This window comes from Tympanuchus pallidicinctus, unplaced genomic scaffold, assembly GCF_026119805.1.
Source record: "Tympanuchus pallidicinctus isolate F22 unplaced genomic scaffold, pur_lepc_1.0 scaffold1, whole genome shotgun sequence".
In the NCBI taxonomy this organism is placed as follows: Eukaryota; Metazoa; Chordata; class Aves; order Galliformes; family Phasianidae; genus Tympanuchus; species Tympanuchus pallidicinctus.
The window spans coordinates 55,207,183-55,225,042 of NW_026294618.1; the positions used below are offsets into that span (position 1 = coordinate 55,207,183).

At 39.5% G+C, this 17,860-nt stretch overlaps 1 protein-coding gene across 3 annotated transcripts in view; it reads right to left on the reverse strand.

Annotated features, from left to right (window-relative positions):
• MAP3K5 (mitogen-activated protein kinase kinase kinase 5) overlaps positions 1-17,860 on the reverse strand; it is a 93,327-nt gene that overhangs the window by 70,563 nt on the left and 4,904 nt on the right. Inside the window, exon 1 of one of the 3 annotated variants that reach the window (XM_052674544.1) lies at positions 5,193-5,337. The exons of the other annotated variants lie outside the window; for them this stretch is intronic. Within the exon in view, the coding sequence (XP_052530504.1) occupies positions 5,193-5,322 (130 nt within the window). The 5' untranslated portion in view covers positions 5,323-5,337. Of the gene's footprint in view, positions 1-5,192; positions 5,338-17,860 lie in introns of those variants that run through there. 3 annotated transcript variants of the gene reach the window in all.

Below are 17,860 nucleotides of genomic sequence, written 5' to 3' on the forward strand. Positions count from 1 at the left end.
GTAAAGGCTTACATTACATTTGCCACAGTTCATGTTCTTTCATGTTTCCTTACCACTTGAGCATAAGCTGTCCTTTCAAAGGGCACCGTTCCATTCCTTCTTCCTCTTGACAAAGCCACCTTATGGGGGTTACTTTAAAGCTTCTTTTAGTAAGTAGCACACATCTCCTGGAAGCAATTTTTTTTTAGGTATCTCCCTGCTATCTGAAAGCTCTTCTGTTTAGTTGCTCCTTTCAGGTTTCTATGAAGAAGCTTACTCATTGTTTGTTTTTCCACAGGTTCTATCAGAAATATGGGCTGCCTCAAAGATGGGCAAAGCCAAACTGCAAGGCTAAGCCAGACAGAGACAATGTGTCTCAGTCCCCTAAGCTGGGCAGAGTTCTGTTTGTTAAGCTGATAAAAAATCCAAAAGTGTTTCTAATCCAAAGAAGTAGAATTATTTCTTACAATATTATTTTCAACTCATGATTGAGAAATGGTAACTCCCTAGTCATACCAAATATGGTGTAAACATAGAAAATCCCTAAGCAGTGAGCACAGATTGAAAAATATATACATAATATTTTAAGAGTATGAAGAACAACAGCTGGAATGCATAAAAAGGGGATCTTCCCATGCTTCCAAATGTGGGAACAGAAGTATTCAAAAGCATGTAAAAAATGTGTTTATTTAAGTGTCTTTACTTACTCAAGAAACCATTCCCATCATAAAGAGAAAATGTCATAAATGATACAATATTTGAGAATTTAAGGCCCCAATCCCAATCTGAATGAAAGGTATAGAATACAGTTAGCATTTCTGGTTCTCACCACTGGTCCCAAGAAAACAAACTGCTACTCCTTTGCTGTAGCATTCAGTGTTTTTCCAGGAACAAAAAGACCCTGTCTGAGAAAAAAAACGCCCAAGGGCTTAGCAAGTCTCACATGCCACGTTTTCTAATAGTAAACACCAATATCTCTTACAAATGCACAAATGTTACTAAATAGGTTTGACCCAAAAAGGAAGTACATTCTCAACAGCTCTTCAGCAAAGTAACCATAGCGATTCATATTCTGTTCAAAAAAAATAAATAAATCTGCCTGAGTAGCTTCATCTAAAAGCCTTGGATCATAATTACTGAGCTGGCAATATGCTGTGCTGTCTGTCCTTAGGGATGGACTCACAGCTCGGGAATTTAAACTGCTCACTACTACTTTTTGCGTTTTGCTCTTGAGCATTTTAAAATAAACTCCAAGTTTAGCAAAAACACCCTATTCTTCCTTATAGGACAAGAGTATTGACCAATGATACAGTGCCAAACTGCAGCACCTTATCACAAGGATCTGTGCAGGCGCATGTTTGCATTCCTGATTTGTATGTCAACACTGCTAAATTTTTTCTATGACACTAATCTGGGAAGCACCCTGAAGGAAAGGAGTGGAATTGATTTGGGAGACTGAAAACAATGCGATTCTTTACTGTACTCTATGCTTAGGATTGCTGAAATCACATAAGTCTGCTTACACCATGTGGGAAGAAGGGAAGACTTTGCAATTGATAGCAGCCACAGAATGAATGAGCCAGTAGTGTACAGCATTACAAAAAGAATCCATGTTCTGTCCTGTGTGAAAGAGAGCTTCACATGAAAAACAGCAAAGGTCCCTGTCTGACACTCACAAGGCAGCAAGTTCATCTGCCTGGAGTTCAAGGTGGATTAGCAGAACCCCTGTTAACCCTGCATTCCTCTGTGATTTGCATTGCCCCTTTTTGTTTTTGCAAACCATGCTACACTGAATATACTCACTTAACAAAAAGCATACTGTGCTGCTGCTTTGGACTTCACCACACAGAATGCTGACTTCGTTTTCTCTATGTTTAAAGCATGTAACAATTTACTTATGCTTAAATCAATTAAAATGGGAATGCTCTTTCTCCAGTATCTACCTTGCAGGTAATTCCTGCAGTCTGTGCACGTAGGTCAGCTCTCATACATTTTGACTGTACGTTAGAAAAGCTTTCATGAAATAGAAGAATTAATATTCACAATGAAGTAGTCAAAAAACACCTATTAAGAAAATACTCTTAGCTGCAGCTGATAAATGAAAACAGGTAGAAAGTTCCCTTTCTCCAAGTTTTTGGTTTTTTTTTTTTCAAAATAAAAGTGGAAAATTTGCTCAGGCCATTCTCAACCACAGAGATTCATTTCAGCACTGAAAGCAAATTGCACAAAAGTAAAACAAAATGCTCCATGAAGTGCTTTTAGTCCTGCATGTTCTGGACGTCTCTGACATACTTTCAGTCTGTTTTCGCATAAATGAGGGATTGCATCATGCCTTTTCCCCCTCACCCTAGTTCCTAGAAGCACCATGTACAAAACATTCCTCATAAACCCAAGTTATAAGACAGTTATGCTGTAGGAGGTGTAATGATGGATTTTGCCTTCAGAAGTACTCTTTGTAAGTCAGTTTCTTTCTGCTTGAATCAACAGTAAGATAGTTACTGAAGGGCAGAGGTAGCAGCTTACTGATAAGAACTTTTAAAAACAAACATTTCAATTCCTACTGGCTGAAAATTATCTCAGAGCAAAATATCCAGAGATCTAACACCAAAGAGACGTGATAAGTATATATACTTTACACACAACAACTGTATCAACTGTGTTTCCTTGTACTGCTTTTATCCACCTTCAACATACCTACAGGCAACACTTTTAGCAGAAAGATGTAATTGGCAGAAACACAGCTGTGAAAAGTGTGTGTCAAAGTTCTCTGGGGACTTCCTCACCCTTGCAGAGCCTGGGCACAAGAAGGCTCAAGTACCTATAAGGTCTCAGCACATTCAGGGAAGTCTTCCTGGTTATACCCAACAGTCAATCCTCCTCCTCTTGCTTCTCCTCTACAGATCCCAATTCCAAGTTGCAAAAAACTCCCCTCGTGCATCAGAAAAAAAAAAAAAAAAAAAAAAAAAAAAGAAAAAAGAAAAAAAAGAGATTAAACATCAAATTAACTTTCTTCACTTTGAAAGTCATCCACAAATGAAACAAGGTTTGCTGTTCCAGGGGTAACCTCCTGACAGAATCACGGCATGGCTCATGTTGGAAAGGATCTTAGTGATCATCTGTCATGGGCAGGGCTGCCACCACTAGATCAGGTTTCTTGGGGCCCTAAAGCTCTTGGAGCTCCACAGTTACGGAACTGAAGAGATCAGCCACTATAATGCAGTAGTGTATACAGAAAGCATACAAGAGTCAATATACGTCTATGGACAGCCTTCCTTCTATTTCAGATGCCAGAATGATGCCATTTCCTTGGATAGGATAAACTGGTGTGCTTCTGTGAATAAGGTTAAATTAACTGATTATCTACTCCCACCTGTCTTTAATGGCAGTCACTTGACATCGGTCTTCACATTTGCATCTACCTCTGCATAACATTTACAACCTCATTTCTGTAGCAAATTAGTTAGAAAATTTACTAGTTAACATCATCTCTGAATGAAGAGTGCCATTTTAGCCTTAAGGATAATCATATTATGCCAGATTAGGAAGCGCATCTAGTCCAGCATCTCATCTCTACCACTATCAACAACAATAATCAGAGAAGAAAAAAAAGAAACAGAGCAACTGCAGAGCCACCTGGTACGTCTTTAAAGCCCTCAGAAATTCAACAGTCTAAAGAGTTTGAGTCATTCAGACATGGAGTCTATCATTCATAACACGTCTCACCAAACTTATGCCCCAATTATTTTTGTCTTTTTCTGAAACCAATACTTTTCACATCCACAACAGCTTACACCAATGAGATAAACAACTTGACTTAGTCTTTACATGGAAAAGTACTTCCTTTAGCTTCTTCTAATCTTGCTTGCAGGTGAGGTAGAAGGACAGAAATTAAAAATGAGTAACTGTTTGTCATTAGTTCTTTCCTTCTCATTCCTAATCTTGCATTACGTCATATTTCCCTTTGTTTTCTTTCTGAAGAGGACATATCTATTGTTTGCATCTGTATAGAAAAAAACAACCACCATGAATGCTTCTGACAATCCTCCTCATTCATCTTGTCTGTCTCCTTGGCCAAATTACAAATTCATTTTTGAAACAAGATAAGCAAAAATGCAGGTGATAATGAAGATACAACACCATAGATTCATACAGCAAGTGACTTTTCTAGTTCTTCTATTTCTTTCTTTCTAATTCCTAACACTGTCTTTTCTATTTTATTTCTCCCATAAAGTTCTCAGAAATTTAATCACAATACTTGTAACCTCTGTTATGCATCATAACAGACTAGAAAATGAGCATGTCCAGCATTTATTCCCTTTGAGTCTTTGTCCATTCATTTGTTTTTACAATCTGTCTAGTGACTGCACTAGCCAATATTGCTCACAGTAAACCAATATTCTCAAGTGCCTTATTGCTCACAGTTTTCCAGGTAGCAAAGTGTTCTTTCCCTACAGCCACAAAAATAAATTCACCATCTCTAGCAAAGACATTGTAATAAATGTATGTAGCCTAAGTACGTAGCCTACTCTCCCCTTATTTGTTTTACCAAATGACGTTCAAAAATAGTCCCTTTAAAATTCAAAATACTATTTATATTACAAAGCTTATGACCAATTTCAAAGAAATCCTTGAAAAACTAGAATACATATCACTGATTCTGTTCCCCTCTTTTATACCTTAGCAATTTCTAGCTCTTTCTTTTAGAAAGGAAAAAGGGCTGAGGGGGGAGAGAGAAAGAGAGAGTCCACCACTGCCACTTTCTTCCTCCTGTTATTAGAAAACTACAGCTAGGTTGCTTTTTCCACCAGCAGCAGCACAAAGTCTTCACAAGTCAAACATGACCATCAGGGTTTGGTCAGATCCCACAGATCTGTAAGTTGCAAGCACAAGTTCTGCGTGCAGCTCTTCTTGCAAAGTAAGAAAGAAAAATCAGAGTCCCTTCTAACGCCTCCAGCACTTAACCACAGAGAGAACAGTTACTCCAGACCACAGTGGAGAAATGGCACAGCAAACACCACAAACCTGGTCCAACTTAATTTGGAATATCCCTCAAGTTCCAGCAAAAACACTGCACAGAAAGATCTACTTCACGCAGAAAACAACATCTCAAGTCTAGTGATGACTCTACTTTGAAGCATGCAGAATTTAAACAACCAAACCTCCAACAGAAACTAACACACATCACTAATTCAGCATATGGTGCTACCACTTACTGCCATCACAATTTACAGATCTTGTCTGAGTCTGTCCCGTTTTGCACAGCTCTCCGCCGCGTGGACTTACGCAATCCTCGCCCTGAGATACGGAGGCCTCAAATCCTTTTAAAAATGTAAACAGCCTCATTAGTAAGCGATCAAGGAGGAGGGACTTACCGCCGGCAGAACGAAAGGAAGTTCCAGCCAGGGATACAATTACAGACGTAAGAGTCAGCTTACAGTGCAATCGTTGCTGCTAGCTACAAAGTCTCTCACGGGTTCCAGATCAATAATCATAATTTTTATTTTTAATTTTTTGTACTTTAACTAAAATAAAATGCAACACTCAGGAAAAACTGGAAATTTGACTTAGATTAGCTTTTCCAGGTTTTTGATTTTGATCCAGCCTCTTAATTAAGCTGGATTTTCGGAACTAGAAGCACAGCAGCTTTATCAGAACTAGCACATCTGACTCCCAGCACAGAGATCCATCCAAGCCCCTCCAAATTTGCTGCATCTCATCACTCTTTTATGTAGATCAAGTTTGAAATTAGACTCAGAATTCGAGATATGACTCCGCTTTAGTCAAATATGACTGCTCACATAGTTACCCTTCATGTTTCACATCTGTTAGAGGTAAGAGTGGTATAGTGAGAGGAGTCAGTAAAGAAGGAGTAGATTAATAAATTTAAGCCTCCTTCTTACTGAGGAGGACAAAGCATAATAACCAGCATAAATGCTGGTTGCACTACCAAAAGAAGTGGGAGCGAGGGGCAAAAAATGTGTGTATACAAAAAGTTATTTCAGTTTCTGGCTTTTTTTCCATGCTCAAATTTCCCAAGGAGCAACTATTAACCTGCAAACTAATACTAAAAAATAGCTCACTAGAAAATACTACCTACCTGAAACTGCTACTGCACTCTCCATCAACATGCCAACAAGACAGCACTAACTGCCCACCCTCACAAGTAACTGCACCACTGCATCCCACAGCAGAAAACGGATATGACTCATCTGAGCTGAATTCTTAACATTTGACACCATGGCTGCTAATTGCTGCAAAGCTAGATTAAACAGGTCTGATAAGCAAGTCTGCCTTTGGCTTTACCAATGGTAACTCCAAGTAGCCTCCAACAGCCATGATTTCATTCTCATTCAACTCAGTTGCAGAGCAAAAAGGACAGCCTTGACTTTCTGCTGCTTTGTTACTCTCCATATGAGCACACAAATATTCAAACATTTCCTCCAAAGGAAAGCAACCTTTACCAGAAGTTGCTTTCATTTTGCCACAATACTGATTTTGAATGATTGCAGAAGAATCTAATATTGAACCACTCCATTTTTAAAACTTCTTCCCTTCTGATTTGATGTTAAAAGTTACAGATGCTCATTTATCCTTAACTGAACAGTAATTAATCATATCTAAATCAACCATCACACTTGAAGCAGATGTGACCTAGTGGACAGCTCATTCAGGAAATCTGAATGCTCCCCTCATCTCTATCTGCAGTCTATTGCCAAACCTCAGGCAGCCACAGAATATCCTGACTTGGAAGGGGCCCCACAAGGATCATCAAGTCCAACACCTGGCTCCACAAAACACCACCCAAAATTCAAATTCTCAGTCTGAGAGTGCTGTCCAAATGCATCTTGAACTCCGGCAGCCTGGGCTGTGACCAGTGCTCTGGGGAGGCATGTCAGGAAAGTCTCTCTCTGTCATGTTACTCCCTACTCCTCTGGTTGCACTCTCTCTAAGTTGGCAAGCTTGCTGTTTGTCCCCCGAAGTGCCTTATCATCTGCAGATGAAATCCACAAGCAGATACATTACCCACAAATACAAACGACCAGCACTGCAGCTGATGGAAGAAACGTTGAAATAAAATGCTCAGAACGCTATAAGTGCTGAACTTAATTCTGGAGTATTTATACACAGACATTCACCAACCTACCATACTGCTGACTTCAACGTTTAGAGAAGAAAAAGAAAAAGGCATTGTTCCAGAACAGTTTCTGAAACAAAATTATCACCATAATTTCAAACATGCTTATGCATTTTAAAAGGTCTGACACGACACTACCTTTTTGAGTAAAAACAAATAACAAAAGAATAGAAAAAACAGGAATGCAATCATTTTATTTGAGAAAACAAACAAACATACTCAACACATTAAAACAAGCCAATCTGGACTAAATCTACTCTATAATACCATGCTGTCATTTTGACTACAAACCAATCTAACAGCCAGGTTACCATAATCATAGCAGACTGTAAATCCCAGGCTAGCAAGCTCACTCCTGAACCTAGGAGATATTACCAGATGAAGCTCATGAATCCATCAGTTCCAAATGCCAGATCAGTAGTCCTTAATCTAATCCTTTATTCTATATAAAGTTTTAATACAAACGTTCTCATCCTAAATAATTTCTGGATTCAATTAATATTCTAAACGGCTTGTTACGAATAAACTGCAATAACTCAGAATGCAAGATCTAACTGCAAGATTCAACCTCGGCTTTGAACTCCACTCAGGCTCAACTGATGAACTGGTAAGATAACAGCCATTTATGCAAAAAAACAGATTTATGTTTTTCCTGGAACAGTCACTAACATGAATAGGAAAGCTACACATATGAAAGTCTGAATAATTGCCAATGAAATATAAATTCAGTATTACGCAAACTAGATAGCTGGCACAGCTGACAAAATAATGCATCTTATTCTGCATTTGTAAGTGCTAATGTTAATTCCGCTGTGTCAGCCTTCTCTTAAGCTTCTAAAAGATGAGAATCAGTCAGGCACTCGGGATTAAGAAATATCAGAAACATTGGGGGAATTAATAAATAAATAAGTGACAGCCACAACTCACTCACTCATTTTTATCACAGTAACCAGCTTCTAGGAATTCCCTGAGTATTCCCAATTTCCTTCTAGGAATACTTAGATTTGTCCGAAGATACCTGGATGCAAAGCCAACATGTTAAACTACAAAATTTATAGACCAGTTTTACCAGCATTGAGCAAATCAGTCCAAATTAAGCTCCCGAAACATCTTTGTTAACCCTAACTCCACAGTTCTCATTTCTCAGTTTCTTCATTTTCTGCACCAAAGGCTTGACAACATAACTAATTCCAATGTAATATTGCTGCTCTGTAGTACTAATCTGAAAAATATATTATCTTCTGTCAAGAAAGGCAGAGAGGTGCTCTCTCAGTTCTGCCTTACATTTTTATTGAAAGCCCAAATATAGTAAAATGGAAAATAGTTTTTTTTCTTACATCATATTTGGTCAAGACTTTTGTATGTTATGTCCAGGTATTAAGTGATTTATGATCCCTGCTGGAAATGACATAGGCTTTACTTGCAATCTAATTCTAACAGAAGATTTTGGAAATATTCCTTTCCTACAGACAGTACATATTAGCAGATTATGTACCTGATGGCTATTGAGGCCTAAGATTCCCAATGGCTGCTCACTGTCCGTCATATAAGTGAAGTGCTACAACCAGAAGAGTGAATTTTTAAGCCAGGTTGTCTGCTGGAATTATATATTCAGAGACATAAGTGCTTTAACCCATCTCTATGGAATGCATATGGAACAGCAACTCTGCAAGACCCCAGCTATCAATACAAGCTTCAGATCTCCTCAAAGGAACACAAGCGTTGCACCTAAACTAGAAGGCCAGTGAAAGAATGCTGATCAAACATGCCTTGGACTACACTCCTGCATGAGGAGTCACTGGTGTGGAACATTCTACATCTTCCTCTTAACCTCGGTTTGCTGCCTTCAGACTGGCTATCATGATCACTACTGAGAGTACAGCAGTTGCCCCAGGTCAAAAGCACACAGGAAGATTTCTAACAGCAGAGGCAACTGAATTCTTGTGTCCACAGGTAGTCTGATTTGCTAACAAAGACAGAGCCACAGATTTCAGTTTGCCTGAATCTCTGAACTCTTAGCTGGTAGGACATCTGCAAGTTTTTCTTCCAACCTGGACCAAAACCCAGAAAACTGAAAGCTTCTGAAAAACATCAGGCTAAGAGCACAAACAGCCAGCATAGCCAACATGAAATACACACCTTAGCCACCCTTACTGGAAGAGGAAAGGATATGAGGCAACCCACGACGAGACAAGATGAAGAATAACAAGAAACCACACCTTCAGGCAATCTCAACTCAGGTTGCTGCAGTCCTGCTTTTGGCCTGTCCCCTGGAACTCATGCTGTAATGCAGTGAGTCAGCTCGGAGAGCTGATGTGACTGAAAGTTAACTGAAAAGAAATAAGAGCTAGCTGTCAGTGAGGTCAGCTCCCTGACGCACCTCACCATGAAATTCCATGAGTGCCAAAAGCAATGCAAGACAGAGGTATGCTGATACAGTTTTTTATTCACTTAGCAGCCATGGGATTGCACCTTTAAAGGATAGAGTATTTTCCCTTTTCTAACAGCCTAAGATTAAAGTCCATGCAAAATTGAATTTTACAATAGACTTCTGTACTTACTGCAGCAACCAGAGAGAGGCATCAAAATCCTCTTCAGAGGATAATCACCTTTTCCAACATTGATATGTATACCACAGTGATTGCTGCCTTATTTGTACTTATTTCCTTACCACCATTAAAGATTACTTGAAAATATGCCATGTTAACCATGCATTTTAGTGCTGGCAGTCTGATATAGTTCTGCTGCAGAAGTACTGCTAGAAGTTACCACAGCAGTAGCTCTAAAGCAATAGTTTCAATTCAGAATAAATAATTTCCTCTGAACTGAATTAAATCCTCAAGACAGGCACTTGCTGATTTGTAAGTAGTCAAAGCATAAACTGAAATCCACCAAGCAGACTTGGGATGTCTGCCTACCAGGAATTTTTTCCGTTAGAGCCTTTCTTAAAGTGCTTGAACAGAGAGACAAAACATCAGGTTGTCAACACTGATCATTCAAAACAGAGGCACTTCTGGGACACTGCAGAAAACAGGCCAAAATGCAAGCAGTTAAGCAACAAAAGGGACTGGAAGTTTTCCAATTACACACCCATCTAGCAGGGTGTGCTACAGAAGCTCTCGTTTTATTTTAGTTCGTTTTCCTATTGCTTTTTTTGCATTTTGGCCCTTTTGCATGAGTTGGAAAAGGAAGATCATGGGTTCTGCTAACAGAATTACTGGCAAAAATTCTTATTTCCTTTCTTCTTTTTGTGGAACATTTTCAGAATATGTACTTTAACACTTCCTTCATTTTCCTCAAAATTGTGAAATACACTCACATGTTTTGAGATATTTAAACCAATTTAAAACTGCCTCACAATTAAAGAACTCCAGGAACTTCTGCTATTAAGCCTCAAAGAAAAGAAAAAAAAAAGTGCAAAGATTCACTACAAGCCTCAGTGGCAACTACATCCACTGAGACACTGACAGCTTACAAGCAAACAGAGAATTCTGCCATAAACCCCCAGCCAAGTCCAGCAGTAAGCTACTAGCCCAGCAGGACACGGCTCCATCATGCAGTCTTGACCCTGGGCAGTGCCACTCATACCAGGCCCATGAGAGGGAAAAAGGTTGCCTAGAACCCGCTGTACATCACTCATCACCACCTCCAATCATGTCAGCGGCTTCAGAAGTGGAAAGGTTCATGAATTTACAGGGTCTCCCTGTCTCTCTTCATTTACAGAGTTTACGGCTGGATTCAGCAATGCCATACGAAGTTCAGACTTCACAGGAAATGGTCTTGTGTGGCTGTAACAGGTGTTGCCTTGGCTCTGTGATATAGAGTGGAATAGGAACAGTCCTGTGCTCACTCTGATCTAGGGATAAGAAGTAATACAATCCCACATAAACAGATCAGAAATAGGTGATGCTGCAAGATCCTAGCACTTCCTCAAAGATGACAGCCCTGCATCAGCGTGCTCTCAAGAGAAGAGCGATTCTTTAAAACCCTTTTTTTTTTTTTTTTCTTCCTCTCAGCAGAACTGCAGCTCGAAAAAATGTATGGCCCTCTACAAGGGCTGAAGTCCCTCAACTTAAATAATCATCATCCTACTTTGTACAGCACAGATGCAGAACCACAGAATCACTGAGGTTGGAAAAGACCTCTAAGATCATCTAGTCCAACCACAAACCCATCACCACCATGCCCACTAAACAATGTCAGAACCACATCTACATGTTTCTTGAACACAACCAGGAACAGTGACTCCACCATCTCTTTGGAGAGACCACTCCAATACCTCACCACTCCAAGGAGAAATTTTTCTGGACATCCAACTTGAACCTCCCATACAACTCAGAGCCACTGCAACGCTGTAATTTTACAGGATATTTTGAAAGCATCACTTTTCTGGTTTGGGTTGTGATCTTTCACACATTACATACATGCAGCACTCTACACCCAGAGTTATTACTCTTGGTCAACAAATCTGGAAAATTCTCAATTTAAGTGACAACCCTGAGAGACATGAAAGGAATAAAATAAACTCCAGCAGAAATACAATGAAATCACCAGGCTTTTCCAGTTACACAGTCTCAAAATAAATGAATTGATAAATAAATGTTTACAAAGATCTGTTCCTTTCTTTAAAGAGTGTACACTCAGCAGTTGTGGAACACAGAATGGCACGGGCTTTTCACTACAGTAAAATAATACAGTCTTGAAACAAGTTTATTCAATATTAGTATATTATTTATCAATAAACTTTATCTTAAATTAGCATCATCACCATAAACTAAAGCAAGCAGTTACTACACATCAGTCACAGAAGGTCACAGAAGATACTTGTAAGAGACTACATGGTAAAGGACTTCAGGTACCTTAGTAAGTGTATTTACTACCTATGGATTACCAATGGACTTCAGCTCTGCAGAAAACAAAAGAAATAACAAATAAATAAGATTTCAGTCTATTTACACAGGTAACAAACACTTATTTTCCACTTAAAGCAATCAGTACAGTATCACTAATTTTTTTTTTTATTATTTTTTTTTAATTGCATTTGACCCAGGAATTCTGATGGTATTTCAACTGAACAAATTCCACTCCAGAGGAGACTTGGAAGGATTCCCAGTTCTTCATACCAGCCACCTAACAAAAAACTTCCTATTCCCAACTGTGAGCTGGAAGACAAGGTTTACATTCAAGAAGCAAATGGCTTCTGCCCTTCCCTGCAGATGCCACATGTCACTTTCACTGACAGCACAAGCTGCAAGGAACAAGAGAAGATAGAATGGAACGCACAACTGAAATCCCGGCTGTTGTCAGCGTGCCACACTACTGTGAGCTTGTGCAAGCAGAACCACTGGTAAGAACACACACATCCAGATCAAAGTCAGTCCATTTTCATATGAATCATCTGTAAAGTTAATGCCGGAAGGCTGAGAAACCTTATCTTAGAAACCGCATTGAAAGGCAGCAATAAACCAATAAAACACAAAAATAAGCCACACATCCAGCACAAACATATTTCCCCTCAGAGATGTTCTTCTAAAGGGAAAGAACAGCACCATCATGCTTTTAAAAGTGTGTGTAGCTGTACAAATTGTACTGAAGGTGGAAAAGTGGAGATAGGAACTTTTCACCTACGGGTGTTCTTCTATGGTAGAGTTAAACAAAGCACTTGGCTCCTGCATCAGCATAACTGGATACATTTATACCAAGCATGGGAGTCATGGTTCAGAATCACAAATGAATTCTTACAGCTGTTCTTTTGCTTCTGGTTCATCATCAAGTCTTCCTAGTCCATATCGCAGGGCTTTCTGTGCTAGTGTCAGACAACTGACTTGAGCACTCCTGCAACTCACAGGATGCAATTCTGTCGGAAGAGCATCAGGGACATGGGGAGGTGATGGAAGACACTGAATTCCTGCATCTTTAAACTTCACAGACTACAGGTTTCAGTCTGCAGGCCCTAGTGAACCAGAAAGGTTGCCCGGAAAGCAACGTTATACCTGCATCAGGCAGGCACTACATAAAGGGGGAAAAGATCAATACAAAGCTCTATGCAAGAGCTGCATATAAGCCTTTTGTGAAGGCATCGCTGAATAGCTCTCTTCAGCACTAACAGCAGTATCTGCCTACTCACCCAAAGCATGCTCTACAAGAGACATCCACCAATGCCATCAGCAAGGAAGCCCCAGAGTGATTCATTTGCTTTATCACTATAAGAAAGAAATGGAGAGCCAAATTTTTACAAGAGCATCTAGTTCTTAAATCAAAGCGTACGTTTCTTGTGGGATTTGAAAGAGTGCCGATTCCCAGTGATTTCAAATGAGCCAGTCTGTGGGAAATCTCTAAGCCCCATGCTGCATCTAAATGTATCCTAAAGGTTATTCATTAAGGAAGACATGATTTAGAACAGAATCCAGCTCTGGCATGCCTCCGTTACTAGCTGATCAGCAGCTCTTGATAATTGAAAGCAAGGTTATAACCATTCCAATCAAAGATTAAATTCAGTTCCTGAAGGAAAAAAGGAATATATACTAAAAAGAAGCAGTCTGTTCTTGTATGTCAAACTTAGCCTGAGATTCATTTTCTCCTGGAATACAAACAGTTTCAAGCTTCTCACAGATATTTACCTGTCAGTGATTATTGGAAGATTCCCAGTCATCAGAATAGATTATAGTGTCAGCTGTCATGCACATTCTGCTGCACAAGATGACTTCACTGACTGCTTATGCCTCTCTCTTTCTAGTAAATATTATTTCTGAGTATATTTGCATTGTTCTCAGAAAAGCCATACAAAATAAGCAGCAGATGTTGTGGGACAACATAAAGCAGGGAGACTATTGTGTGAAGACAAGAATCCCAGCAACAAATTCTTTTTTACTAACTGCACATGTGCAAAATCCATATCATAGCTGATCCTTTGAGGCTTTTTTTGTGGTTTGATTGCTTTTATCATACAAATACAACATGCAGGATGCCTACGCACGAAAATATAGAAGCTCTAAATAGAGACTGTTCTAAAGGACCAGAAACAAAAGGAATAAGTTTTAAAAAAACTACAGAACAATTTAACTACTCAGCTCATCTCTACTGAGAGACAAAAGAAAATGAACTGCCATAAAACTGAAACACACCTGCTTAATTTTCTTTAAAAGCACAACAGACAAGAAGAAAATACTGAGGATAATGGCATTAAATTATATACTAGGGTCTTATCTATTTTTACTCAATCCTTTAGGCTTTTACCCTCCACTTTAACTTGTTACATGTAAGATTTTTCACAGCATGCTTTTCAGAGGCTCCAACCAGAGGAGGAGCTTTACTGGACCTGCTGCTCACTGATCTCATTAGGGAGGTCAGAATAGGTGGTAAATTCAACTGGCACAATCATGCTCTGAAAGAATTCACAATCTCAAGGGGTATGAGCCAGTCAAAGAGCAAAGTTAAGAACTATAGATTTAGGAAAGCAAACTTCCACCTGTTTAAGAAACTGATGAATGCAATCCTGTGGGAAACTGCCTTCAAGGATGTGGTAAACAAAAGGCATTGGCTTCAAGGACGTTCCTTATCAAGCTCAAGAGCTCTTTATTCCCAAGTGCAAGAAGTAAGGTAAGAAAAGCAGGAGAGTAATATGCTTGTGTAATATGGTTGTGTCCTGGCTGAACTGAAGAACAAGAAGGAAACACATAGGCAGTGGAAGCAGGGAGACACATCCTGCAAACAATATAGGAACACTGCCCAGACATGTAGGGATGGGATTACGACAACCAAGGCACAGCTAGAAGTGAACTTGGGAAGGGATGTAAAAAAAAAAAAAATAATAATAATAACAAGAGCTTCTATAGATACTTTGATCAGAAAAAGAAAAACCAAAGATGAACACATTACACAAGTTGGGAGATCAGTGACATAGAAACAGTTAAAGTATTCAATTCTACTGCCCCAGTTTTCCTTGGTGATCAATCTTCCCAAATCTCTCAGGTCCCTAAAACTAAAGATAGGCCAAGGTTAAGTCTCTCCCATCATAGGAAAAAACTCGGTTAGGAACCATCTGAGGAATCTCTACAGCTAGAAGCCACGTTGAAACATATGGAGGCCAAGGGAGTGATTACACCTTTTCTCTGAGACCTCTAGTGATAGGAAAAGAGGTTATAGTTTCAAACTGACAAAGGCTAGATTTAGATGGAGTTTACCACAAGGGTGGTTAGGCACTGGTGAGGCTGCCCAAAGAGTTTGCGTATGCCTCAGCTTTAAGGGAGTTCAAAGCCACTTTGGATGGAGTGTAGTGTAAGGCATCCCTACTCCTGGCAGGGTCCTGAGGGTGGGTTGTGTGAGCAGGACATGATACTAGATAACCTTTAAAGGTCCCTTCAAACATAAATCTGGACTGTAGAATCTAGAATTCTACAATTCTATAATTCCTTACTGTAGAAACTGATGAAAAAGAGAAGTCAAATTCTTAGCATGGCTGTTGCAGAGTCAGAAGTCATTTCTGCATGGCACATCCTGTTCAGAGCTACAGAACTACACACTGTAGGAGAAGGGAATTAAAAAAAATAAAGAAAGAAATCAGCCAAAAGCTTACTTCTCTTTCTCTCAAAAAGCATTTACCTAGCTTCATTCAGCCTTTTTTTCCCACTGGGAAATATACTTTCATTATGTCCTCTCTTATGATGTCTCACCACAAGCTTTTAAGAGACGCTAACAATTTCACAGTGTGCACTTCTCCTGACACTTTAATACACAGCACCACAGTATTTGAAAACTAGTGCTATTAGCCTGATGCACTTAACAGAAGGTAGCATTTCAACAGCCATTAACTTGTAATAACCCAGCAAAAGCCTGAACATGAACTAAATGCAAGAGCACACTCTTAATATTATTTACATTACAGATGTCCTTGGAAATTCCCAGCCATATCAGGGTTTCTGTGCCCAGGGCCGCATGCCAGATGCACTGCAAGCCTCTCAGCCTGCGGAAAGACCTGAGGAAGCTCCTGCTGCACAGCAGAGCTACAAACTGCTATGGCAGGCCAGTCACAGAACTTGACAGAGAATACAGGTCTCAAGGGACACACACAGCCACACACCCTCCACCTAGCATGCTCCGTCTACTTCAAACAGAAGATGATGGGCTACTAGCCTTCCAATCACCAATTGACAGGTAGCCAGATGGAGCTCATATTTACAGTACCAATACTGGAGCCTAGTTATGAAATTTGCAGCTGGTTCAGCAAGTGTTGTGAATACACTGCTTCAAATCCTGTATTTTTTCCACTGATCCAGAAATTCTCCAGTAGTACTAACTACGAATAAACAAAATATACTTTTATCTGTCTTCTTTTTAAACACAGACCACATTCCAGAGCTTCAGAATGAAATACTGTTTTATGCTGAAGATATGCCAACACATCTGATTTAACTTTCCAATGCTTCCTCCTAACAGAATCTGGAGCTCAATATCCAGAGTCAAAAGAAGCTTTATGATCCACTCTTCTCTGAACCCCATATAACTGTGCCAACATAGATTACGCATTCTGACACAGAGATCTTGTACTTGTAATACATCACAAGCTTGATATATCTGTCCTGAAAGCATGCCTATAATCATCAACCTGATTCTGCACACCCTCAGCATTACTAATCTGCATTTCTTGCTCCAACTCATCACTTGCAACACAGTGCTGCTGAAATGCAAAGTTCTTTCAACATGAATTCTGCTGACAACAGTACCAGATGTTTATGTTTTCTTAGGAGTCACCCTCAATTCTGAAGAATAATGCACAAAGATAATTTCATCAGCTTTCGTAATGAGAACCGTCATTCCGAGCAGGGACTTCCCAGACGCGATGCTGCAGATAGAGTTGTGGTTATTCAGCAGCACTAAGGGGAGTGTCCAAACAGCAAATTACGTGATGGATGCAAGTGCTGAATAATCAGAGAACGATCACATGACATTTGAAGTGTCTGATGAAATTCAGAGAAGTGAAACAGAAAAATAATAGTCAGGAAGTACAGCAAGTAAGATGCGGAAGAAGCTGACTGTTCTGAGAGACAACGTGGAATAGAACACAACTTGCAGTTAAACTCTGTCTCTCAGTGGCCCTACTTTTCCAGCTCCTTTACGGAGCTCACATGGTAGCAAGTTGGCTCTTATTTTTAATTGGAGAAAATATTTAAGTCAACTGCATGAAACAAGAACACTTGTTTTGCAAAGAATTCCTCTTTGAAGAGGAGTGTTTGCATCAGTGTGTAACAATCACAAAACGGCCAGGAAACTTATGTAAAGCCATAAATCACTTTAAAAACAACATAATGGAATCTAGAGTACCTAAAGGAAAAATAGTCCTTCTACTGCTTTACTTCATTTTCATGTGCCTGTATATTTATAAACATTTACTATCCACACAAGCTCTGTAAAGTATGAAAAAAGAGCCTGGGTGTAGAACATCCTTGTATAAAGGTTCACCTGGTTCAAGTTCCCTGAGTGTTTTGTGATTGTTACACACTGATGCAAACACTCCTCTTCAAAGAGGAATTCTTTGCAAAACAAGTGTTCTTGTTTCATGCAGTTGACTTAAAAGTTCACCTTTACACCAGTGACTGTACTGGCTCTCTGAAAGTTTTCTCATTCTGTTTGCTAAGACTTCCCCCAGGCATACTGCACAGTATGTTTTTAAGCCTGGTGAGCTGACACTGAGAATCCCTAGTCCAAGCCTGCATGAATTCTGAAAGCACCAACACCAAGTTCCAGAAA